Source organism: Setaria viridis, chromosome 5, assembly GCF_005286985.2.
Source record: "Setaria viridis chromosome 5, Setaria_viridis_v4.0, whole genome shotgun sequence".
Taxonomy (NCBI): Eukaryota; Viridiplantae; Streptophyta; class Magnoliopsida; order Poales; family Poaceae; genus Setaria; species Setaria viridis.
In genome coordinates, this window is record NC_048267.2 from 38415176 (window position 1) to 38442106 (window position 26931).

At 46.1% G+C, this 26931-nt stretch overlaps 3 protein-coding genes, 1 long non-coding RNA gene and 1 pseudogene across 5 annotated transcripts; 4 read left to right on the forward strand and 1 right to left on the reverse strand.

Moving 5' to 3' along the window:
* The first annotated feature begins 1074 nt into the window (after positions 1-1074).
* Positions 1075-4780, forward strand: LOC117858268 (subtilisin-like protease SBT3.5; annotated as a pseudogene).
* A 1036-nt stretch (positions 4781-5816) lies between these two features.
* Positions 5817-9146, forward strand: LOC117857039 (subtilisin-like protease SBT3.5). The gene is made up of 10 exons (XM_034739510.2): positions 5817-5948; positions 6019-6110; positions 6275-6372; positions 6459-6620; positions 6704-7326; positions 7429-7499; positions 7617-7868; positions 8008-8125; positions 8207-8378; positions 8483-9146. Exons 1-10 carry the CDS (start codon positions 5850-5852, stop codon positions 9022-9024), a joined length of 2229 nt encoding a protein of 742 aa, XP_034595401.1. The 5' UTR covers positions 5817-5849; the 3' UTR covers positions 9025-9146.
* A 300-nt stretch (positions 9147-9446) lies between these two features.
* On the forward strand, positions 9447-12688 carry LOC117857041 (subtilisin-like protease SBT3.11). The gene is made up of 3 exons (XM_034739513.2): positions 9447-11605; positions 11694-11865; positions 11971-12688. Exons 1-3 carry the CDS (start codon positions 11327-11329, stop codon positions 12510-12512), a joined length of 993 nt encoding a protein of 330 aa, XP_034595404.1. The 5' UTR covers positions 9447-11326; the 3' UTR covers positions 12513-12688.
* A 1161-nt stretch (positions 12689-13849) lies between these two features.
* On the reverse strand, positions 13850-16839 carry LOC117857042 (uncharacterized). Of its 2 annotated transcripts, none has more exons than XR_004640707.2 (2): positions 16702-16839; positions 13850-14423 (listed from the first exon to the last, which is right to left on the reverse strand). It is a non-coding gene; the product is annotated as an uncharacterized lncRNA (long non-coding RNA). The 2 variants fall into 2 exon arrangements; XR_004640706.2 differs by lacking the exon at positions 16702-16839 and adding an exon at positions 14563-14676.
* Positions 14800-18861, forward strand: LOC117857040 (subtilisin-like protease SBT3.5). The gene is made up of 10 exons (XM_034739512.2): positions 14800-14978; positions 15421-15512; positions 15649-15746; positions 16082-16237; positions 16352-16971; positions 17071-17141; positions 17249-17503; positions 17597-17714; positions 17920-18091; positions 18177-18861. Exons 1-10 carry the CDS (start codon positions 14892-14894, stop codon positions 18716-18718), a joined length of 2211 nt encoding a protein of 736 aa, XP_034595403.1. The 5' UTR covers positions 14800-14891; the 3' UTR covers positions 18719-18861.
* The last annotated feature ends 8070 nt before the right edge of the window (positions 18862-26931 follow it).

Sequence of the window (26931 nt, forward strand, 5' to 3'; positions counted from 1 at the left end):
CTCAACTCATAGGCTGATCACAAATAAAAAGAGAAAAGAGCACACAATCTAAAGGATAAACTTCAGAGCAAAGTCAATTAATACTTCTCTATCCGTTCTTGGTCAATGTGTCCAAAGCCACAGTCTCAAATGCTCAAAAATACCTAGGCCTAGGCGTTCGTACTACTGATTGAACCGATCGGTTCTTCGGTTTTTGATGAAGTTCGGTTCCCAAGAAAGTCGGTACCGATCGGTTCTTTCAAAAAATCAGTACCGACGAAGTTCGGTTTCGGTTGTTCCGGTTCCGAATTGAACTAACCGACCAACTTCGGCTTCCAAAAAATCAGCGACGCGATGGACGGCGGCGGCCAGCGGGAGGACGCAGGGGCCTGCTATGCCGGGACTCCGGGAGGGCGCGTCGGTCACCAGGCGGGAATGCGGTGCCGCGGGAGGACGCAGGGGGGGCGCCAGGACTCCGGGAAGCGGGAGGGCGCGATGCCGCCGGGCGGGGATGCGGTGCCGCGGGAGGACGCAGGGCCAGCCGACCAGGGTTGGTGCCACCGCGCTGGGACTCCGACGCTGGTGCCGCGGGAGGACGTAGGGCCAGGGGGGCGCCGCCGCGCTAGGACTCCGGGAGTGCCCGCCGGCCGCCGGCCACCGGGGATGCGGCGCGGGTGGGGACTCAGGACTGGGGAGGCAGCGTGGGAGGGGAGATCGGAAGACTGGAGTGCTAGGTTACTCGCTCGGCCAGCAGACGGACGCAGCGCAGTAGTTCACTAGTTCAAGCTGGGCCGGCCAGTGGGCCTTATTGGACCTCGGTTCTTCGGTTAGTTCAGTTAACCGAGGGGAGGAACCAATTTAACCGAACAAAGTTTGGTTCCTAGGAAATGAGAACCGAACAGGGAGCCGAGATTTCGGTTCTCGGTTAGTTCGATTCAGTTCTTGGTTTTTTCAGTTCCGTTCTCGGTTGTTTTTGCCCACGGCTAAAAATACCCATTAAACCAAATGCAACAAGTAAATGGTTGTAGCAAATCCCGCTTGCATTGGTGCCAGTTCATTGATTGGGAATTATGCTCTTGGTGCCAGTGTAAACGGAAGAGAACAAGTCTAAGAATTAGTGTAAATGCACGTCCCCGTTGAAACTGCGTACTACATTGGTTTGCAACCTGTGGAGTCCTTTAGTACACTTCTTATGTAGACCAAGAGAACATATTGAGTCTTCTTCATGCATATCACGCCTATATAAACACCCTGGCCCATTAATGGCACCTATGAGCAAGACAACACTGAAAAGCATGGGATTCTATTCTTCATGGCGTGCTTCTGCATCTTCGGCGCTACTGCTTCTCTTCTTTGTGCTGTTACTGGGTGTGCATGGAGGATCTCGCAGGGTAAGCATGCCCGCTAACAGTTGAGTCGTCACTACGACCTAGAGCGGTATGATATTACTCGCTAAAGAATGTTTCAAAGACATAATTTCCAATCTGCAATGTTTGCAGCTGTATATCGTGTACCTAGGCGATGTGAAACATGGACACCCCGAAGATGTCATCGCTTCGCACCATGATCTTCTCAGTGATGTTCTTGGAAGGTACGCATGCATATAATATAGCCTCTTTCAGCCAGCCCATTCCCTTTCTCTCGCTCTACTCTAATTCCATGATCGATCAACACGATGATTAGCTATGTAAATTTGCTACTTAATACGTCATACTGCTGCTCCGATCCTAAACTTTCAGCAAGGAAGATTCTTTGGCCTCCGTGGTTCATAACTACAAGCATGGTTTCTCAGGCTTCGCAGCTATGCTTACTGAAGACCAAGCTAAACAGCTCGCAGGTCAGGACTTTCAGTCTTTAATTTCTGCTCCAACAAGGCCTCGATCACACTCGCTCGCCCTCTTGCTTACTGCTTGATCAGTTTTGTGATCGCTTTGTTCTTCACCTTGAAGTCGTGCAAAATCATCAGTAAACTGATAACCACGGCTCTGGATTTGTTAACTCTACAGAGTTTCCAGAAGTCATCAGTGTCGAACCAAGCAGAAGCTACACGGCGACAACAACTCGAAGCTGGGACTTCCTTGGTCTGAGCTACCAAATGCCCAGTGAGCTACTACAAAAAAAGCAGATATGGAGAGGACATAATTATCGGGGTTGTCGACAGTGGTCCGTACCCAATCCCATCATACTTTACGAGAGTGATCAATATATATGATCTCGTTCAGAAACTCGTCTTTTCGCTCTTTTGGTGCCAAAAATCTTGTGCAAACCGTAATGTGCATCATGCTAATACACCGTACCTGCTCTAGGTATCTGGCCAGAGTCGAGAAGCTTCAACGACGAAGGGTACGGACCCGTGCCACCACGGTGGAGAGGCATGTGCCAAATCGGAGAGGCCTGGGGCAGCAGCAACTGTAGCCGCAAGATCATTGGGGCACGGTTCTACAGCGCCGGAATTGACGCGAAGGTCCTCAAGTCCGACTACCTGTCGCCACGGGGCGTCAACGGCCACGGCACGCACGCGGCGTCCACCGCGGCGGGCTCGATCGTGGAAGCGGCCAGCTTTCACGGCCTCGCCGCGGGTGCCGCGCATGGCGGGGCGCACAGAGCTCGCATCGCGGTGTACAAGTCCTTGTGGGGCCCTCGCGGTAGGGGCAGCAGCGCCACTGTGCTCGCGGCCATCGACGACGCGATACACGACGGGGTGGACGTGCTGTCGTTGTCCCTCGGTGCCCTCCGCGACACAAGCTCGTTTGGTGCCTTGCACGCGGTGCAGAAGGGGATCACCATCGTATACTCGGCCGGGAACGACGGTCCAAGACCGCAGACCGTTGGGAATACTGCCCCGTGGGTCATCACCGTAGCCGCGAGTACAATTGATCGCTCGTTTCCAACCGTGATCACGTTGGGAAACAAGCAACAAATAGTGGTACGGAATACAAATGCCACCTCTGAACAATCACTAAGTCACTACTACTCTTGCATGATACTTCTGATGTAGAAAGAGTAAAAGTTACCGATCTTGAGAGAAATCTACCAATTTTGCAGGGGCAATCTCTCTACTACCAAGAGAAGAACTCATCCAGGAGCAGTTTCCGAAGCCTTGCCATTGGCGGCGTTGGAGGCCTGTACGTTAAGTCACTAACTTAAATTTTACCCTTCTTGAGATTTCCTACCGTGTCACATCTTGAAGCTGACCAGATAAGTTTTGCTTCCTGTGATTATTAGCTGCACGGCGGAAGCTCTGAATGGTACGGATTTGGAAAGGCGGATCGTGTTATGCTTTCCATCAAACCGAGAACGAGCGCTAACCCCGACCTCGGAATTCACAAATGCGTTCTTGTGGACCTTGACACCGGCTACAAGATTTTAGAATATTACAGGACAACCGCAAGGTATAACACTTATGGGTCAAACCAAAAATTTCAAGTTACTATGCTCCCGGTGAATTTCTCTCGGTTCTATATTGAGCTGAATCTTCTCTCAGTAAATTTCCGATTGTCTTAAGCAGCTCTGCCGTGGCGAAGATTGAACCAGCGCGAACCTTTACGAGCAAAGAGTTATTGGCTCCCAAAGTGGCAGCATTCTCCTCCAGAGGTCCATCAATCCACAACGCTGATGTTATCAAGGTAACAAGGTAGCACTACGCAGTTGGCACTACAAGCCATGACAGGCCATCTCACTCCAGTTTTGCTTCTTCCTCGACAGCCTGACGTAGCTGCGCCTGGAACCAGCATCTTAGCAGCAGTCGGAGACAACTACGAGATTATGTCAGGGACATCAATGGCTGCCCCGCACGTAGCTGGCATCATCGCCCTGCTGAAAGCTCTACATCCACAGTGGTCTCCTGCTGCACTGAAATCTGCCATTGTCACCACCGGTAATTAGGCCGATCTACCGTAACTTTAGATAACTTCTGAAATCATGATTAATTGACTATTGACTAGGCAACATGACATTTGCCTTACCTCTGCTTCATTTTGCATGGTGAAGCATCTGTAACTGACGAACATGGCATGCCAATACTGGCTGAAGGGTTGCCTCGAAAGATTGCCGACCCATTCGACTATGGAGGTGGGCACATCAACCCTAACAGAGCAGCTGATCCTGGTCTGATTTATGACATTGATCCAAACGATTACAACTACTTCTTTAGCTGCATCATCAAAACATCCGTAAGCTGCAATGGAACATCGGTGCCAGGGTATCTCTTGAACCTGCCATCCATCTCAGTTCCAGATCTGAGAAATCCAGTTACTGTACCAAGAACCGTCACAAATGTAGGCGAGGTCGATGCAGTTTACCACGTTGCGATTGAGAGCCCGGCTGGAGTCAGGATTGAAGTTGAGCCGTCTGTTCTTGTGTTCAATGCCGCAAACAAAGTTCATACATTCCAGGTCAAGTTATCACCTATGTGGAGGTTACAAGGAGACTACACGTTTGGCAGCATAACGTGGTACAATGATCATAGGACGGTGCGAATTCCTGTTGCAGCCCGGATCACGATTCATGATCTGTTTGCAGATGTTGCATAAGAAAGGTGAAACAGGCAAAATCATAAAGTGATTTTACTCTTTGAAGGAAATATCATGGTGTTCGTTGCACTGTCTAGGAAAAAAAATAAGACATGCCAAAAGTTCCACTATGGTTTTACTTGGATATTTCTTTTCCTTATAGCCAATAAGCTAAATATGCTGCGCTACTCCACTGGCTAAAGCAGTATTTGTACCTTAATAATCATGTCAAAATCCAGCTGGTGCTGTACAAATCCCTTTAATTGAAAATATTGGTGTCTTTGTTTATACAGCTAAAATTGCTCCAATTGAAAGCCAATGTATCAGATAAGGTCATGACCCTAGCAAAAAAAAAAACGCAAAATCAGCTCCCCTTGGATTCATCATTAGGGAACAAAAAGTTCCCCATATATTCCAGACAGTCGGAAGAGCCAGGGCCAATCAAGCCCTCTACCGCCCCCCTATCAACCCCAGCGCCTACAGGATCGGAGAACAAATCGACACAACAATCCTCCCCCAGAGAAGCCCCAAGTTGCGCTTGCCTGCTTGGCTTGGAGCGAGACCATGGATCAACAAGCGATCGCAAATTGATCGAGATCCAAGGCTTCAGAAATCCGAGTTAGGAAACACGAAACTAACCAGTGGAATAGAGGGAGCGAACAGAAGGTTACCTCGGCTGCAGGTGCCTGCGGCCTGCCTGCCAGGCGCGGACGGGACGGCGAAAGCGCGCCGAGGTGCTGAAGAAAAGGCGATCGGGTTGGAGAGGAGAGGGCCTTGGGCCAACTCGAATCCTATCTCGGGGCAAATACCCAATTGCACAGCTATCCAGATGATTAGGCCCACTAAAAATATGGGCTCATTTCTATATGAAACTTGTACACCAGATAGTTGGGCTTTACACTCCAGCAGACGTGTGTTGTCTAACTTTCACTAAAAAAAAGGTTTTGTATTAGTCTAACAAAACACCGTCCATTTTAGTTTCAAAAAAAAACACCGTCCATTTTAATAGGAAATTCGAGTTTGGTCGTAATCAGGATTCACGACGAGAGGTCGCTAGCACCCGATTAAAAAAAAAAAGAAAAGAGAAGAGAAAAAAGGGTATCTGTCGCTTGCCCGTTTCTATCGGTAGTAGACCGAGGAGCGAATGAGACGTGAGAGCTGAAGAACTATGTCATCAGTACCGTATTGCCATGGTATCATCGCGCGGATAACATTCCAAGATAAATAAAAGTTTAGAGTTTTCAACAAAGTTTAGAGAAAAGCGACCGATAGAAAATTTAATTCGTCTGTTGACCTAGGGAACATTGACACATACAAATAGGCCCTGCCGTGCACAGTCGCAAGTAGGCGAGAACGGAGATGGAAACACCCTCTTCTTACCACCGTCGTTTGGCTCCACTGTTGCTTCTGCTCTGCTTTTGCACGCTTCAAGTCGAAGTGCACGCATCGCGTAAGAAGGTAAGCCTGCCTGCCTTACCCTGATTTGTTCTCTCTCTGTTTCTCAACTATGTTATCTATCTTCGCGTAGCTGTACGTAGCATACCTGGGCGAAAGGAAGCATGGACACCCAGATCATGTCGTTGCCTCGCACCATGAAACACTATCAAGCGTTCTTGAAAGGTGACCTTTTTATTCAATCTGATCACTTCAACTCGACACTCGTTCCCAGCTCTGATTTCGTCTTAAGACTCTTTTGCGAACCGTAATCATACTTCACCACTCAACAGCATTACAAGCCCACCTGTGTTCCAATGGACTGACCATGCACAATCCTGAAATTTCAGTAAACAAGATATTTTAGATTCCATCATCTATAGCTACAAGCATGGATTCTCGGGCTTCGCGGCCATGCTTACGAAAGAGCAAGCACAGCAACTTGCAGGTCAGATAAGGTCTGATTAAGCACTATGAATGAGTTTTCGAAAAGCTCACTGAAGTTCTGTTTGCTTGTTCGCATGGTCCATCTAGACTTGCCGGAAGTCATCAGTGTGCAACCGAGCAGGAGGTACCAGACGACGACCACACGAAGCTGGGACTTCCTGGGGCTGGGCCTGAACGACAAAGTGCCTGCCGATCTTCTCCACAGAAGCAGATATGGAGAAGACACCATCATCGGGATTATTGACACAGGTAAATTGACTGCTCAAGTGTTTTGCTCAGGAGCATGCCTTTGGCGCCATTTCTTGCGAACGCTGATCCTGGGGTTGTCACAGGAATTTGGCCGGAGTCGAGAAGCTTCAGCGACGACGGCTACGAGCCGGTGCCGTCACGGTGGAAAGGCGTGTGCCAGGTCGGGGTGGGCTGGGACCGCAGCAACTGCAGCCGCAAGATCATCGGCGCGCGGTTCTACCACGCGGGCGTGGCCGAGGAGGAGCTCAAGAGCGATTACCTCTCGGCTCGGGACGCCAACGGCCACGGCACGCACACGGCGTCCACGGCGGCGGGCTCGGTCGTGGAGGCGGCAAGCTTCCACGGCCTTGCCTCCGGCACAGCACGTGGTGGCGCGCCCAGGGCCCGCATCGCGGTGTACAAGTCTGTCTGGGGCAGCGGCCGCGGGGCTGGGTCCGGCAACACGGCCACCGTGCTCGCGGCCATCGATGATGCGATACACGACGGAGTGGACGTGCTGTCGCTGTCGCTCGTCGTGGAGGAGAACTCCTTCGGCGCCCTGCACGCCGTCCAGAAGGGGATCACCGTAGTGTACGCTGCCGGGAACTCCGGGCCCATGCCGCAGGTGGTCCGGAACACAGCTCCTTGGGTCATCACCGTCGCAGCGAGCAAGATTGATCGATCTTTTCCAACCGTGATCACGCTGGGAAACAAGAAACAGATCGTGGTAAGTAACAAGATTACGTGGAAATACCTTAAATCCTTAATGACTGTTCCTGACTTGATTATGAGCAATGATCTTGAGCCAACTCTGCTAAATTTTTTTCAGGGACAATCTCTGTACTATGAAGGGAGGAATTCGTCAGGGCGTACCTTCAGGCTTCTTGCCAATGGAGGCCTGTACGATATTTAGTTCCTTTGCTGTGTTTTGCTGCTTAGTTTTTGTGCAGATTCCAGTCATTTTGATTTTTATAGCTGACCAGTTCATCTTTTCTCCATGTTTCTCCATGTGGTTAGATGCACTGATGATGCTCTGAACGGCACGGATGTGAGGGGCCAGATTGTGCTGTGTGTAGCTTTCCAAGTACCACCACTTGCGCTCTTCCCACTCGCGTTGAAGAACGTCCTCGATGCCGGGGCCTCAGGTCTTATTTTTGCTCAATACAGCATGGATGCCCTCGATGCGGAAGCTGATTGCAAAGGCATTCCATGCGTTCTTGTGGACTTCAACATGGCGAACCAGATTGGCAATTACATGGGTGCTGCAAGGTGAACCACCAAATTGCATTCTTCTTCATACTGACTGATCAATTAACATGGCAAATCAGAGCTCTCGGTTGAGGATCTTTCCTGCAATGAGTTCAAGCCTCTATGCTATGGATCTCTGACTGTTTTAACTTTTAAGCAGCTCTCCGGTGGCGAAGATCGAGCCAGCGCGCTCCGTCACAGGTGAAGAGGTGGTGGCCCCAAAAATCGCAGCATTCTCCTCAAGAGGTCCATCGATTGACTACCCTGAAGTTATCAAGGTCCACAGACATAAACCTATGGCATCATTGGTGACTGAGCAATAATCCTGTCATCTCACTGCAGTTTTGCTTGCTTCACAGCCTGACATAGCAGCACCAGGAGCCAGCATCTTAGCAGCCAAGGGAGACTCCTATGCGCTCCTTTCAGGGACGTCTATGGCAACGCCACATGTAGCAGGTGCTGTTGCACTGCTGAAAGCTCTGCACCCAAATTGGTCTCCAGCTGCAGTAAAATCAGCCATCATGACCACTGGTAACATAGTTCATGCTACCCAGAACTCAGAACACTACTTCTAAATCATGTGAAGCAGCCTCATTTTTTTCTCTAACCTCTGTTACAATTTTGCATGGTTGAAGCATCAATAACTGATGCACGCAGCATGCCAATACTGGCACAAGGATTGCCTCGGAAGATCGCTGATCCATTCGACTATGGAGGTGGGAACATAAACCCTAACAAAGCAGCCGAACCTGGCCTGATTTACGACATTGATCCAAGTGATTATGACAAGTTCTTTGGGTGCACCTTTAAGAAATTCATACAGTGCAATGCAACAATGTTACCTGGGTACCATCTGAACTTACCATCCATCGCCATTCCAGATCTGAAGCACCCCATTACTGTATCAAGAACGGTCACAAACGTAGGTGAGGTCGATGCAGTTTACCATGCAGTAACTGAAAGCCCTGCTGGAATCAAGATGGATGTTGAGCCATCTGTTCTTGTGTTCAATGCTACAAACAAAGTTATCACATTTCAGGTGAAGTTATCACCCCTGTGGAGGTTACAAGGGGATTACACGTTTGGCAGCCTTACTTGGCACAATGACCAAAAGACAGTTCGGATTCCAATAGCAGTCCAGATGACGATTTATGATTTCTATGCAGATGTTGCATAGGTAGGGTGAAACATGCAGGCATTATCATAGGGTTCTTTTCCTTTCTGAAGAAAATAACAGAGTGTTGGGCTGTTGGCAACAATACATGAAAATGAGATATGCTAAGCTCCACTGTGGCTTTACTTTTTTCCCCCCCATTTCTTTATCAAATGTAGCCAAACAACAGCACTATTGTGTGGGCTAAATCTAGTTGTATTCAATACGCAACTCTAATAACTATGTCAAAGTACAGATATTCTGTTACAAATGTGCTTTTAATTGAGAATACATTAGTAAATTATACGAATACTATAGCTTTGATTAATCAGCATTGTTATGATTTGGTCCCACCAAAACAAATATCATAGATCTTTCTCTTTTTCTCACGATTAGATAGTTTCAAGGGCTCCTTTCTCTGATTTTGCTAAACCTCAGACTGCTGAGGCATCTTGATTTCTGACAACTTGTTTTATACACACACTTGTTCAAACAATTGAAATACTAATAGGGATTCGGGTAGCTTGCGAAGCTCAAACTTTCTGGTGCTGTCCAGTGACCTCACCAACTGCCTTAAAGAAAGTACCCTTAAAATTATATCATATTTGGTGTTGGGTAATCCTCCTCGTGATGTGGTAGTGAGTAGCCCCACTTGCAAGGGAAACAAAGTCTAAGGTGTGGACCAATCTTAGGTGGCTTTAGCACATTGTGTGTTGCCTTACAATAGAAGGAAGGAGAAGCCTCCAGAGAAGGGAGAAGAGAGAGCCATGAAATTTCAGAGTACATCCTCCACAAGGAGAAGAACAGAGAGAGGGAGAAGAAGGGAGATTGGAGAGGAGAACTTGCGAGAGAGCAAGAGGGATTCGTCCGCAAGATTGAGAAGCAGCAGATCCTCATCCTTGGTGCCTCCAATCTATTGTTCCACCACTCTTTGCCTTAGTGCCTCCAATCTGGTGTTCCACCACTCTTTGATGAGGTCCTTCCATACCCTAGCTTGTAGCCCCAAATCTTGTTGTTGCTGTCCAAGATAGTGAAATCTTGATGTATGTGAACTTCTAGTGCTATCTAGAGAAGAACTTGTTGTATTCCCACAAGCAGATTTGGCAGTCCCTATCTTGATGTAGTGGAAGAAGATTTGGCTGGCTTGGTCCCGTGATTTTTCCTCGATTTGGGGTTTTCCACATTAAATCTAGTGTCTCTCTGGTTGATGTGTTTCTCAGTTGCAAGTTGCAATTGGTGATGAGATCCGGTTGCAATAGTTGATATATTCCTGCTGTAATTTCCTCCAAATATATGTGATACATATGTTGTCCTTCGTGAATAGGTTGACATCCTATGCTTGCTAAAATTATCAGCTCCCGCTGCGTGGTTATCCCAACATAAATTGGTATCAGGTCATAATTACTATTGGAGGTGAAGAACTCACATTGGCCATGGAAGATAGCGCCATGTCAAGTGGTATGATCAAGTTGGATGCTTCTAATTACTCTCTATAGAAGCCCATGATGGAGGACTTGCTGTATTGCAAGGATTTATATGAGCCAATTATAAGAGATGAAATTCCTACAGGAGTCATGGAGGAAGATCGGATAGTTCTAAATTGGAAGGCAGTAGGTATGATTCGTTTATACATCAACCATAATATTTTCTACCATGTTGCTAATGACACAGATGCATTCAAGTTATGGCAAAATTTGGAGTCTATGTATGAGCAGAAGACAGCAGTGAACAACGCCTCGATGGTAAAGCGACTTGCAAAGCTAGAGTACCGAGATGGCAGCAGTGTTATTGAACACTTGAATGTCTTCTCAGGCCACATAAATTAGCTATCAGTTATGAAGATAAATCTTGATGATAAAGTGCAAGTATTATTATTGTTGAACTCATTGCCGGACAGCTGGAACACGCTTGTTGTGTCACTTAGCAATTCAGCTCCATGGTAAGCTGACTCTTGAGATGGTTAAGAACATCCTGCTGAATGAGGAAGCTAGAAGAAAAGAAAAGGGCAACAATTTGCCATCATCTTCTGATGCATATGTGGCTCAAAATAAAGAAGAAAGCCGTAGTCGAAGTCAAGTTAAAATTTAGCATGGCAGAAGCAAATCCGGGGGGAAATCACAGTCATATCCAAAGTCAACTATTGTTTGCTATCATTGCGGTAAGGAAGGCTACAAAAGAAATGCAGATTTTATAAAGAGAGCTTGCAGCAAAACAAGACAAGAAAACTGAGCAATAACTGCAGGTGGTGAGGACTATCTCATTAGTGAAGATGATAGTTGTGTTTGAGCAATAACTGCAGGTGGTGAGGACTATCTCATTAGTGAAGATGATAGTTGTTTCAGTGTTATTCGTGATGATGCAAACTGCATCCCTATCTTCAATTAACGGTCAATTGACATTGCGGGTTAGAAGTCCCCAGATGATTATGGGATCCTTTTGCAATAACTTCGAGCTTTTCTCCGATAAATTTCTCACTGTTTTATTCAGGTCACCAATTGCAAAGATCACACCAGCGCTCACCGTCGCAGGTGAAGAGGCACTGGCTCCAAAAGTGGCAGCATTCTCCTCGAGAGGTCCATCGATCGACTACCCTCAAGTTATAAAGGTGCCTAGCTATTAAAATGTACACCTCCACTGGTGACTCAATCATTATGTTGCCATCTCACTGCTATCTTGCATTGCTTCCTCATCAGCCTGACATAGCTGCACCAGGAGCAACCATCTTAGCAGCTCAACAAGATGCATATGTATTCAAATCAGGGACATCTATGGCAACACCACACGTAGCAGGCGTCATCGCGCTACTGAGAGCTCTGTACCCAGATTGGTCCCCTGCTGCACTGAAATCAGCCATCATGACCACCGGTAATTTAGTTTACATTCTAACCAGAATTCAGAACACCACCTCTAATTCATGTCAAGCAACATCAGTCATTGTCTAACCTCTTGTCACATTTTGCATGGCTGAAGCATCTATAAATGATGGGCGTGGCATGCCCATACTCGCACAAGGATTGCCTCGAAAGATTGCTGACCCATTTGACTACGGAGGGGGCCACATAAACCCCAACAGGGCAGCTGACCCTGGCCTGATTTACGACATTGATCCAAATGATTACACCAAGTTCTTTGGGTGCATCATCAAGACATCCACAGTCTGCGATGCAACGGTGCTACCTGGGTATCTCCTGAACCTGCCATCCATCTCGGTCCCAGACCTAAGGTACCCGGTTACCATCTCGAGAACGGTCACAAATGTAGGTGAGGTCGATGTAGTTTACCACGCTTCTATTGAAAGCCCAGCCGGAGTGAAGATGGATGTTGAGCGGCATGTTCTCATGTTCAACGCTGCAAACAAAGTTATCACATTTCAGGTGAAGTTATCACCTCTTTGGAGGTTACAAGGGGACTGCACTTTTGGTAGCCTTACTTGGCACAATGGCGAAAAGACAGTGCGCGTTCCAATTGCCATCCGGATGACAATCCATGATTTATATGCTGATGTTGCATAAGTAGGTGAAACATGCAGCCAATGTCATAGTGTTCTTACCAATATCATGGCGCTCATAGAAACAGTCTGAACATGACCAGCTGAACTGTCCACACAGTTCTGTAGCTAAACTTGACAGAAGTTTTTGTTCTACAACCACAACGTTATGATTGAAAATACAGCTCTATTGGCATACAATTCTAGTGCTTTTGGTTGAAATATGCTTGTATTCATTATACAACAAAATCATGCACTATACATTATGATAAACTTAGAGCCGTCAACCTGTGAAAATAAGCAGTATACATATTTTTATTTCTTTTTTATTAATTGGAGGGTTTAAAAGGTTTGTTTTTCTTTAAATTTGCTAAATTTAGGCACCGAAACGCCCTGATTCCGGTAGTTGTTTGGATATAATGATATATCTAAATGTACAGATGCTTACTTGGTAATGAAGACCGAGTAGCATTAGCCAGGTCCAAGTCATTTGCTAGCCCCAAGTTTTAGTGGAGGGTGACCATGGGCTCACCTCAACTTGGCTTATTAGGATAACAATAAAAATTCCAATGACTCTACAAGCCAAGCTTGTTGAGTCAGTCCGTGTTTGTTTGGGTGATTTTTGGCTTCTCCACAGCTCCATATTGCCAGGCAATCAGGGAAAGCTTTTGGTTTCTCAAAAGCGGGCTTCTCTGGTTGCCCGCTAGCACTCTAGAAGAAGCCCAAGCAAACAGGGGCTAACCGGCTAAGTCCATAACAATCCAAGCCCGAGCAGCTCTGAGACTCAATCTTTTGTGCCTATATATAGAGGACTGCAATTGTCAAATGGAATATGAACTCTATTTTGGCCACATTCATTATGCTGAAAAGGACACTAAATGAGGGGGGGAAAGTTAACAGAATGGTCCACATTTGACCATCCTTAGCCAATGACAACGCCACGCAGTACAGTGTACAGGTGCTTAGTCGGCCACGCACTTTGAAGACATGTTCTTGTCAAGAACGGTGGCTGAGGGCATATCCAATAAGCTTTGGATCCAAGAAATCACTAGTCCGCTCACAGTGCAAGCAATCGCCCAGTATCTTGACCTCTGGCACCAAATTCAGACAGTGCAGCTGCAAACGGGCATGGAGGATAGCGTAATTTTACCAGGCATGGAGGAAAGCTAATTTGTCGTCTCCATCGTGGAGGTCTGGAGGAAGAGAAACTCTGCCACGCATGCAGGAGCCAAGCAGCTTGCAGCTCTTGGATTGCCAAGCCACTAGGGTAGCCTAGGATCCTTGCCTTGAACTGGTTATTCTGTTATTTGTATAAGTAGCCTCTAATGCTCTTGGGATTGTGAGTTTCCCCTCAGACTGGCATTGTAAACTCTTAATTATTCTTCCTCTTAATGCAACAATATGCATCTATCATGTGTGTCTGGAAAGAAAAAAAAACACAGTACAGGTGATGTATAATTACCCACCGAAAAGATGCCTGATACAAGTTCAGATTTTTCTTTTTTAATCTTATATAAAGGTATACTGCATCAGGTTATGACCTTTCCTGTCATACTTCAACTCGAAGGAAACAGAATATTGCAGCATGAGGCTGAGCCTTTTCTTCTTCTACTTCGTCCCAAAGAAAGCAAAGGTAGACTGAAGACTCTGATGGCATATCACATTAGAAGAACCAGCATCATTGCATAGTCATCCGTTAGTACGTTGGTGAGACCATGGAAGGTGACTACATGCGATGTTGTGCAGTGACCTGGAAAAACTGACAAAATCATCGCCGTGGATTGTCAAGATTCCGCAATGATTGAGAAACACAAGATGGACTGAATTCAGAGAAACTACATTTAGCACAAATCAGAAGAGTCTTTGGCTATTGCCCTGAGTTTTTGTAGTGCAAACCTCGTTTGGAATCTGTATTTCTGTCCTCCACAGTCCACATCTACACAAGTTTAATTTCTTAGTTTAACACGTGTGTAGCAAAGATGAAAAAATTATAGCATACCTCTGGTAGTGCTCCAATTAATGAATATTAAATATAGCAAACATGCAAGATAAGCTGGAGGTTGTAGCTACTGAACTGGAGCAAGGAGAAACACCAATCCCATCAAATTAAGTAGTTTTGTCGGAGGCTCCATGGAGGAAGCTGAACCACCAAGAAGCTTACTAAGCAAATCAGATGCCGTTTTGTCTTGCACAGTGATAAATGATGACAAGAGACACACAGTGATAGCGAGAGATGAATTTTCAAAGATTGACTCGTCAAACAGAACCTGTCTCTGGCGTTTCTTTCAAGACATAACCAAATTTCTGACCTTTTTTTCCTGGACATAGCCACCTACAAGAACTGAAGACCTCATAGCCTACAAATAGCGTAACCCACTGGATCGAATTAGCATGTACTGGCAACATGGCTTTTCACTCTCGCTCTCAGCGTCTATCAGCTTGCCTCCTGATTTGCTTTAGTTTCATGATCAGAGCAGATGGATCTCGCAAGGTATGAATAGAACGTTAAACTATATTTCTTTTCATAGTTCTATTCAATTGGAAGATATTTAGTACACAAGAACCATGGTGCATAAACTTGTAGTTTGGGTATCAAATTAGTTTTAAAAATATATGAAAATAAATTTGTTGAATTACTTATAAAAGTACTCCATTTACATGTATTCATGTATAAAAGTAACAGAAAAAGAAATGTTTTAGCAATTATAAACCAAAGTACTGAACAAAAGGAGGAACGAAAAAGACCATTGCTCACAGTTCAAAGCAAAATCATCCTTCTAATTTCTTCTAACATACTCAGAGTTCAGTATTCAAATTTCAAGGGAGGTATATCTAGAGTTTTAATTTCAAAATTGTTTTGAGATTTGAGGTCTACACATATAATTAGCCCTATTATCCGTTAAATGATGTTTTGTGTATCTCTGTATGCATAGTTATACATTGCCTACCTGGGTGACAAGAAACATGATGACCCTAGTCTTGTCGCTGCTTCACACCACGAAATACTCAGCACCATCCTTGGAAGGTAACCATTATGTATTGTTTTGTTTTTTGAGTTCCAGTCCATACCATCAGAAACAGTTTGTATATAGTTCATATTTGTTTGACCTCCAAATATGTGTGTATTTGTTTCTCATCATTGCTTGCTAGCTGAGTTTCAGCAAGGAAGAGGCAATAGACTCCGTTGCTTACAGCTACAAGCATGGCTTCTCAGGATTTGCGGCAATGTTAACTGAAGATCAGGCTGCAAACCTTGCAGGTGCGCTGGCATTAGCTAAGAAATTTAGCTCACTGCTAAGTCTGCTATTGCTAGTTAAGATCGCCAAACTGAATATATGTGATCCTATTTGCTGACTGAATAGAGTACACTTACAAACATATATTGCGTTAGTGGTTGAAAGAATGTCTTCTATCTGAAACTAATTCACTTCCATTAAGTAATGCACTGCCCTCCACAGGAGGAAAACTGAGTGTTCTCTGATGAGTTCTATTTGATCTCTATAACTATGCATACTTTCCCAGGGAGAATCTTATAAAGTTCTTCTCTCTGTTCTCTTCAATAGAAGATTGACTTTACATATTTTTTATGTTCAGAGTTACCTGAAGTAATCAGTGTTACTCCAAATCAGAAGCATGAATTGTTGACCACGCAAAGCTGGGATTTCCTGGGGCTGAATTACCAGCGACCTAGTGAACTTCTGCAGAGGAGCAATTATGGAGAAGACATAATTATTGGGATAATTGACACAGGTCAGTCCTTCAGTTTACAAAGACAGCTCTCAGCTGTAAACTTTTGGCAATAAATTACTTAAAAACCTTAATGAATGGTGTCATGGATGTAGTTAAGTAAGACAATTGATGCAGGGATCTGGCCTGAATCAAGAAGTTTCAGCGATCATGGATACGGAATAATACCGCCACGATGGAAGGGTGTGTGTCAACTAGGACAAGAGTGGGGGCGTACAAATTGCAGCAGGAAAATCATCGGCGCAAGGTATTATGCTGCAGGTCTCAACAAAGCCAGCCACAAGCTGAATTACATGTCTGCTCGAGACATGAATGGGCATGGAACGCACACAGCATCCACAGCAGCTGGATCAGTGGTAGAGGGAGTCAGCCTCCATGGCCTGGGGGAAGGGGTAGCACGTGGTGGTGCACCCAGAGCGCGCCTTGCAGTGTATAAAGTTGGGTGGGAGGAGGAGAATGGGGTATACCTTACAAATGCTGCAGTGCTAGCAGCAATGGACGACGCAATACATGATGGAGTTGACATCCTGTCTCTCTCATTAGTCGTCGATGAGGATTCTTTTGGTGCACTCCATGCCATCCAGAATGGGATTACTGTTGTTTATGCTGGGGGAAACAGTGGTCCAAGATCACAAGTTCTCTTTAACACAGCTCCTTGGGTCATTACAGTCGCAGCAAGCAAGATCGATCGATCTTTTCCAACTACCATTACCCTGGGAAACAAGAAGAAATTAACTGTATGTAGTAGAGGCACATTATTCTTTTGGAATGCTGGGGGGGCACCTTCTAGGCTTCTATTCCACTAATGTCTAATAGTCTCTTATATATATTTGCAGGGCCAATCACTATATTACATGTTGAAGAACGAATCCAACAGCAGATTCCAGACACTTGTAAACGGTGGCAAGTATGTTTGAGTGCTGTTCAGTTTCTTAATTAATTACATTTTTCAATATATGCCGGATCTAAGTTGGAAGTACTTTTGAGCAATCATTTTCATTTTTCTGTTTACAGCTGTTCAAGGGAAGCGCTAAATGGCACAAATATCAAGGGAAAAGTTGTTCTCTGCATTGAAATAACTTTTGGCCCAGTAGCAAAAATTTTCGAAGATGCCTTAGCAAATGTCCATAGTGGTGGCGCATCTGGCCTTATTTTGGCTCTATATACCACAGATTTTCTTGTGAGCACTGAGGGATGCCAAGGCATGCCCTGTGTTTTAATTGACATTGATATTGGGTTTCAAGTTCTAACATACATTGGCAGTCAACGGTAAGAATTATTTTGTGAGCTACCAAGCTTAGCGGTTATATTTTCTCCACAACCACAAAAAGTCTTAAATAGTCTAGTAATGTAATTGTGTAGATTACCAATTGTAAAGATTGAGCCAGCAAGCAGCGTTACAGGAAAACAAGTTCTGGCACCAAAGGTTGCAATGTTCTCCTCAAGAGGCCCATCCATCAAATACCCTACAATTCTTAAGGTACACAAGCTGAACACAGTGAATCCATTTTGTATAGACAATCTAAATTGTTTTGGGGAAAGTCATCTACATTTTACCTGTGCATGCATCTTGTGACAAAAATATAGAACATAAGGATATAGGCTGATATTTAATTTATTACATAAGTTAGCTATGATTTATTGCAACAGCACTTTCCTGATCTTGGCATTACCACTTTTAACAGCCTGACATAGCAGCCCCAGGAGTCAACATTTTAGCAGCCACAAAAGATGCGTATGTATTTAACTCAGGAACATCAATGGCAACACCACATGTAGCAGGTGTTGTGGCATTGCTAAAGGTTCTACATCCCCAATGGTCTCATGCTGCCCTAAAATCTGCAATTATCACCTCTGGTAATCATCTCATCCTCATGAAATGCTATATCGGTGAACTCATATGCACCACCTTACTTATGATTTACCTATTGCATGGAAAAAGCATCAACCAAGGATGAACATGGCACGCCAATTTTAGCAGAAGCACTACCTAGGAAGGTAGCTGACCCATTTGACTATGGAGGGGGGAACATAAATCCTAATGGAGCTGCTGATCCTGGCCTCATTTACGACATTGATCCAAGGGAGTACAACAAGTTCTTTGAATGCCAGATCAAGAAATACGAGATTTGCAACATCACAACGAAGCCAGCCTATCACCTAAACCTGCCATCTATATCTATTCCTGAACTGAGGCACACAATTAAGGTGGAGAGAACAGTGACAAATGTTGGCAAGATCGACGCGGTTTATCGATCAGACATTCAGTCCCCCTTAGGAGTCAAGATCAGAGTTGAACCAGCAACACTAGTCTTCAATTCCACAAAGAAAGTGCACACCTTCAAGGCTAGCATAAAACCACTGTGGAAGGTGCAAGGGGACTACACATTTGGCAGCCTGACTTGGTACAACGAGCAGCATACAGTGAGGATCCCAATAGCAGTCCGGATCACAATACAAGATTTCTATGCCGATGTTGCATGATCTGAAGCAGATGGCTGGAGAATAAAGATCGGTAGCCCATACATTACTTTTTATGTGCATCAAAAATAAGACGATTACTTGAAATTGGTACTTATAAAGCATTGGCATTTGGCAATAAGAAGACTTTTGGGGTGTTACAATTATTAGGTTAACTGGTTACTGGTGAGGTCCAAATCTTTGTTTTACCACGGTTAATCGAAGGACGGGATCAATGCGAGCAGAGAGAGGATGGGACGTACGCGTAGCTGGCGGCGCAGGACGCCGAGGGGTTCGCCGGGCTTGGCCGTGGCGGGCGGCGCTTCTTCCGCCGTCGGATGTGGGGGTAGGCAAGGAGTTCGGGACGGGGGCTCTCTATGCATGTGAACTTCCAGCCCAACGCCGACCCATCCTCCCCTTCATCCTTTTCCCTGCACAGCTCACCATCCCCGCCGCCGCCTCCACCGCCTCGGCCGGCGGCTGCCGCGCCGAAATTTAGATTTTTGCCATTGTAAACATTGAGCCTTCGCAACTTTATCGCAAAAGTTTGCTTCGCAAGTTTACCACTTAAATCGTTGGCATCTTAATTTTTTCTACCATTAAGTCTCTTTTACTGTTTTTATATTTCTTTTCTATTTTTCAGACCAGCGAAAGGATGAAAATACCCTCGGCCATTTATCCTATCGGCTGGCCGCTGATCGCCACGATACAACCCATGACCCACTTATAAAAATAGAAAGGAATATAAAAATAGTAAAAGAGGCGTAATGGCAAGAAAATCAAGATGCTAACAATTTAAGTGGTAAATTTGCGAAGCCAATAATTACAATGATAAAATTGCGAAGCTCAATATTTGCAATGGCAAAAATCCAAATTTCTCCACGCCGCCACACTACCCACCCACTGTCCACCGCCATCCTCCACCTCGTCCTCTCTAACCTAAAGCTTGTTACCCTACTTAGAAGCACTGCCTTACCCTCGCCACTGGGCCTACCGCCGTCCCCCGACCTTCTCCTCTAAGGCTGGTGGCCATTGAAACCTCACCCTCATAAACCCTAAATCGCCGCCGCCTCGACCACCACCCACAGTCGACGGCAACCTCCCTGCCGAGCCGCTCCTGCCCACCTCCCACTCCTCCATTCCCCAGGCGGGCCGTGCAGGGGCGAGGCGCCGCGCTGGGCATGGAGGTGGGCGGCGAAGGAAGACGATACAGATTGAACGGCCATGAGTGCGTACACGAATCTTAAAGCATTTGCAATAACTAGTTTTCCGTCTCCCGGGAGAGGATAGGATTTCCGGTTCGGGACTGTCGCTGGTTGTTGGGCTGCGGAACTTGCATTGTGCGGTTGTGCAGATGGGCCATCTGCTGCTGATTTTACCTGCACGTGGCCCGTGGGCCATTCTCGTGAATAGGCCTCACTATCACCCAATTTGAGTCTTGATCAACATGGGGCCATATTTTATTCTCTTATAAAAAAGGATAATAAAGGAAAAATGGGCGCCTTTTTTTTTGTACAATACTATCCGCCGGCTGCGTACATAATGATCATCGCTGATGTCCTTTCTTTTGGCTTTGATCTTCGGCAGCACACAGATGCTTGTCGAATCTTCATAGCAGAAAGCGACTTGCCGGGTTTCTATTTCGATCGTAAAGAGCGTTACTTTCAGGCTAGCAGCAACGTGCACCAGTGGCGCGGGGCAACCTCGCCTGGACCCCGTTGTAAAGTCGGTAACTCGTTCCGGTGTGAGCTAACAATCAATCGACTCGGCCACGTGCACGTAGACCGAGTCGGCGGGTGAGAAGTGTACCAGGGAACTACGTGGCCAATCGCAGTCCAACCCATCCGATATGCAACCGTGTTCCTGCAAAGTGCAAACTTCTCAAGCCAAAATTTGTGTTTGAAAACATGATGAATAACTCGTCGTGCTCCTCTGCGCGGCGAGCCTGGCGGGCGTCGCGGAGGGGTTTCGCAACACCTACGACCCCGGCAGGCACGGAACCAGGTCACCAGGAGAAACTACACCCGCAGCGCCAACGGCGCCTGCCCCCGCGGCCTCTGCGGCGGCACCTGGACGGCGTGCCTCGGCTCCTCCCTGCTGGCCGCCGCGGCCGTGCTCTTGTAGGCTGCCTCCGGTCGCGCTGTATCAGCGTGCGTTCGTGGAGATGCGTAGTACTGTAGCTGCTGCGTATGAATTGGGCGGTGTGCTTGGGTGTTGGGATGTGCATGGCCATGGTTGGCGCGCACGCAGGGAAAACTGTGAATCGCAATCCGTGGTCAGGGGATGTAAATCTTTGTCGTCGTAAATGTTGAGTTCTGTACGAGTGGCGTTGATTCTGTGTACATGTAAGCGCGCATAATTGTGAAGTCGAAGCTACATTGTTCATTGAAATAAGGTTGTCTTAATTATAGTTCACACTTGTAATTTAGGGTACAGTCTATAGTGACCATGAGAATGAAAGTGTCATGGCAAGTCCACTCCGTCCAAAAAAAAAGTCATTATAGAAAGTTTAGAACAAATTAACAAGGAAGTATAATGATCTTGATTGCTCCTATTTATTAGCCATATTTAGTGCTAACTGGTTGCCACATGCACATACTAAATAGGGTCAAATGATTTTTTTAGATAAATTTGAATCCTAGAATGATTTGTTTTTTTGGGACGGCTCATTTAAAAAGTGTCAAACCTTGGACCATTTTGTGTTCATCAATGATCAAAGCTTTTGAGGTTTGACTGCATAAATTTTAAAGCGGCATCCATGTTAGCGGAGCTCCAAAGAAGTACATTGGCTGATTGTCAAACAATAATTTACATATATAAGTAACTCTAAAGTGATTATCGAAAATGAATTAAAGGACCGGGAACAAAAAAAAAGATAACTTCTTCTTCTGGTTCATGTCAAGGCAGAATCACCTTTCCTTAAAATTCAATATAGAAAATCACATAATTGATGTCTCACAATGCATTAGAAGGAGGAGGAGCTCTTTATCAACCAGCTTATAAACAGCGCACCATAATCTCCTGGCTCGTGCACGTAGACCGAGTCGGAGAGGGAACCTATCAGGGAGCTTCGGCATCAGGAGTGAATAGATGGGATAGCACGCCTATAGCTTACTCCAATCTATCAGTCAACAAGAGGTGACATAAAAAAAATCGCTTTCTTCAGCACAGAAGCGAAACGACTCGCAAAATTCAACGAAACTGTTCAAGATAACAACAAAGATCAGGCGCAACGCGTTCCTGCCGACTTTCCAAACCAAATCAACAACAACGAAATTCAGTAAAATATCAACTACCATGCTCTGCCGTGGTTTCGTGGTGTCCTGCTTACTTGTTTAGGCTGTTAACACGTCAGAAGTGGTCAACTCCGGGGATCGAGCATAAATACAAGCCAGATGGGCGCGAAAGCTGCCCACGACAACCTGAACTGAGCGAAGAAACCATTCATTCACCGCAGCAGGGCGCCGTTCCGTGAGGGTAGCAATAGCCTGGGAGATCAGATGAAGACGATGGGGCGGGTCCTGCCACTGTGCGCTCTCCTGCTCGTCGTGCTCCTCTGCGCGGCGAGCCTCGCGGAGGCGAGGCGCGGCGGAGGCAGGGGCGGCCGCGCCTTCGGCGGCACCGGCGCAGCCAGAGGAAGCCGCAGCGGCGGCTCCCGCGGCCTCAGCGGCGGCACCTGGACGGCGTGCGCCGGGTCCTCGCTGCTGGCCGCGGCGGCCATGCTCCTGTAGACTCTTCTCACGCTTCATCGACGAGCGTCTATGGCGTACATAGTTTTTCTCTTCTTATGTTTTTCTTATTTGGATTTTGGAGTACGTACAGGTTCCCTTTTTTGTTCTCATGAACTGGGTGATGTGTTGACAGTGTTGTGCATGGATCCTGTTGCTGCATTTGCCATGGTCCATGGAGAAACTGTAATTAGTGACCGTATCATGAATTTCGAGTTTTTTTACAAAGACAATTAGTTCTGAGTGCATGTAAACGCGCAATTTGATAACCCGAAGCAACCCAATGGCAATTGAAATTAGGTGGTCAGGCTTTTGGTTACTTAGAAAACACGCACCAAACTCTCTAATTGCCATCAACATTAGGTGACCAATGAACGGTGTGCTGTGCGCACAAGCAAACTCCCCGCTAATGCTGCGTCCCAGCGAGTACCGAGTACTAGTAGCCTGGACCGCGTTGTAAAGTCGTCGAGTCTTTATAGTGTGAGCTAGCAATCGATCTACCTGGCCACGCGCACATAGACCGAGTCGATGGATGTGTCAGGGAGCTCCGCTACCAAGGCCGTATTTGATAGCAGGGGCTAAAGTTTAGCCCTGTCACATCGGATGTTCGGATGCTAATTAGTAGAACTAAACATGAGCTAATTATAAAACTAATAGCAGAACCCCTAGGCTAAATCGCGAGACGAATCTATTAAGCCTAATTAATCCATCATTAACGAATGGTTACTGTAGCATCACATTGTTAAATCATAGGCTAATTAGGCTTAATAGATTCGTCTCGCGATTTAGCCTAGGGTTGTGTAATTAATTTTGTAATTAGCCTATATTTAATACTCCTAATTAGTGTTCAAACATCCGATGTGACATGGGCTAAAATTTAGCCCATGCCTCCCAGACACCCTCCAAGAATGCTGGAGTATTTTTATATCGCAGCCCAGTTCATCTGATAACACACGGCTATGGCCTGTCGATCCGCAGTTATATCGTAGACTGACAAAAGAAACCCTTGTCTTCAGCGGAAGGGTGATTAACGACTTGCTGCAAAATTCAACGTTGAGCTAGAACAGTGATCCGCGTCCCCTCTGAAGGCAGCCAATGCGTTAGGTGCCATCGTGTTCCTGCAAAGTTCTCAAACCAGATTCTGTAAAAAAGAATGTGCGTCAAACAGAGAGATATACATGTCCAGGTCCAACAACCGTGTCCGTGTCGTCTGCTTGTCTTGTGCTCAGAACCTGTGGCGTATACTGGTCAACAGGTCAGTTCGGGTCAGCTCCGGATCGTGCATAAGCAGACCCAGACGCGCAGGTAGCTGCTCACCACAACACGAGCCGTCCCGTGTCTCTAGCACCAGCACGAAGATGACGCGGCTGTGCCTGTACGCGCTCCTCGTCCTGCTCCTCTGCCGCGGCAAAGCCTGGTGGCCTGGTGGGTGGTGGGCGTCGCAGAAGCGAGGCACGGAGGCAGCAGGGGTTTCCGCAGCACCTACCCCGGTAGCCCGGCAGCGGCGAGAACCAGGGGAAACTACACCCGCAGCGGCTGCTCCCGTGGCCTCAGCGGCGGCACCTGGACGGCGTGCGTCGGTTCCTCAGCTGCTGGCCGCCGCGGCCGTGCTCTTGTAGCCTTGTTGGGCCTTCGATGGACGCATAACTTGCTGGGCCTTTCCTCCTCTCAGTTGCAGGGCCAATACATGTTTATCATGGCCTATCAGTGTTCCAAACCGAGACATTCCAAATCCAGGTTAGTATTTACAATGTGTTGTCCGGTGATACCATTCGGTGTTCCTACTGAGTCCACCAGCAGTGAGTGTAGCAAGAGACGACTAAAAAACTCCATGTCCACCTTAACTTCGGTGAAGTGTCCGGTGATTTAAGCATAAATCACTGGAGCATCATGTGATTCTTGTTTCAACGACACTTCTGCATTCTAACAACGCTGAAAGTATCCGTTGCTCCAAAACAAACATCTGGTGAGTCATTTTGCTCAAAAAACCACACCAATTCAATAGATGGGTAAAGTTTTTTCACATCCCTGGCTTCACCAGAGATACTTAACGCTAGATTTCACAAGTAGTCACAACACCGAAATTCTAATAAGTAACCAAAAGATAATAAAGACTTAAGCTGCATCTAAGTATTTCTCGACTAAAAGAACACTTAGAACTATTGTCCTTATATTAGCCTCCACACGCATCCTTTAATTTGCACTAATACTGAGATAATCAATATAGGGGACCAAAAATAATATTGAATAAACCCTTGTAACTTACCTTTAAATTACCTTGCAAAACACATGTTGTTTGCAATGATCAGGATATCATTAACCATCAAAACTGAAATAGGGACATACTTGCTTTCAAAGTCTCGATCGTATCATTTTTCAAGAGTGATCAAAGTTTTTGAGATTTGACTGCATAATTTTAAGACGTCATCTGACTGAGAAGAGTGAGTGTACTTAGAAAACCGTAGACCGAGTGGGATAGGGAACCTATCTCGGAGCTTTAATACGATTGTCGGATAATTTCTATTCAAGTCAATTACTCTTTCTGTCCCGCAAAAAGTGTCTTTTTTATTTGTCCTAAGTCAAATTATTTTAATTAACTCGAATAACACGTCTATCATTCTTTTCGATACAGAGGCGAGACGACTTGCAAATAAAGTTGAGGATAACAGCAATAATCAGGTGTTATGTGTCCCCTGCAGAATACAGAGGTGAAAACGACTTAGGAGGTTCTAAAATTCCTGTCACATCGAATATTTAGATACTAATTAGGAGTATTAAATATAGACTAATTACAAAACCAATTGCACAGATGGAGACTAATTTGCGAAACGAATCTATGAAACCTAATTAGTCCATGATTTGACAATGTGATGCTACAGTAACCATTTGCTAATGATGAATTAATTAGGCTTAATAAATTCATCTCGTGAATTAGCCTCCATCTGTGTAATTGGTTTTATAATTAGCTCATATTTAATCCTCATAATTAGCATCCGAATATTCAATGTGACACAAACTAGACTTTAGTCCCCGGAACCAAACACCTCTAAAAGAGAATGTTGAAGATAACAACAATGACGTGTCCCTGCAGACTTTTCAAGCCAAGCATCAGCAACATAAAAAAACCAGCATAGAATTTCCAACTACCGGGCTGTGCCGCCGCCTGCTTCGTCGTACATAGTACCGAGCACTCCTCGTTAGTTGCTAACACGTTACTGGTCAACTCCTGAGATCGCGCATAAAAACCCCCAGGTGGGCGCGCACCTGGCCACGACAACCTGAACTGAGGGAAGAAGAAACCACTCCACCACAAGTCCACAACCACAACACAGCAGGTTGCCATTCCGTGAGGGTAGCAGTAGCCTGCCTGGGAGATCGATGACGACGATGAGACGGGTCCTGCCACTGTGCGCGCTCCTGCTCGTCGTGCTCCTGATCTGCGCGGCGAGCCTCGCGGACGTCGCGGAAGCGAAACGCGGCAGAGGCGGGGTCCGCTTCGGCGGAGGCTCCAGCGATGCCCCCCGCGGCCTCAGCGGCGGCACCTGGACGGCGTGCGTCGGGTCCTCCCTGCTGGCCGCGGCGGTCATGCTCGTATAGACTTTCTCACGCTGCATCGAGGAACGTCTATCAGTCGGACTGGGTGACTTGTGTGTGGGAATGCGAGTGACCCTTTTTCTTTTTTCTTTGGATTGGAAGTTTTTTTTTTTGAACTGTGTGACTTGTGCAGGAATGCAGGTGGGTTTGCAGGTTGCATGTGTGTTATGCTTATGCATGGATATTGAGAATTCGGGTGTATGTGATCGATTTGTGGTTGTATTTTGGAATGGAGAAGCTGTGACTAGTGATTGCATGAGTTTCTAGTTTTACACAGATACTACTGATTTTGAGTACACTGGTGACTATTTCAAATCACCATATTGTCCCTGGCCTAATTGCCTCCAACATTAGGTGAACTACGAACGGTATGCTATATTGCTATGCCCATCCCTGCTAATGCCGCATTCAGGCTAGCACGTAGGCCATTACAGTATGTACTAGAATATTGCCAGCCTACGTCACATAGCGGTAGAAAATGATTCTAAATTTTGTGTTTCGAAACAAGCGAAAATGACTTTCAATCAGTAATCTTTGTAATTTCGGAACTATCTATTGCGATTTTTCATCAGAGAAAAAAAAAAGAGAGAGTCGCGTAAGCTGGCACACCAGTAGAAATGGAGGGTTTTACCTGTGTGCCATTATGAAAGTTGGGTCTAACCTCCATACCCCTAAAAAGTTCGTCGACACCTGTATGCCCAAGTGCATCTTGGTTTGTCCCTCCATGCCATTCCGTCCCTATTCCGTTCGGTTTTGGCCGTTTGAGAGCTCTTACAAGCGGGCCCGGGCATCGAAAATGTCCAGTATACCCTTAGTCTCTAAGGGAGGCATATGCGCGGAGGCCGTGTTGACGAATTTTGACCGGCATCTCTCTCTCACTCTCCTCCGACTCTATCCGTTGCCGAACCCTAGCGG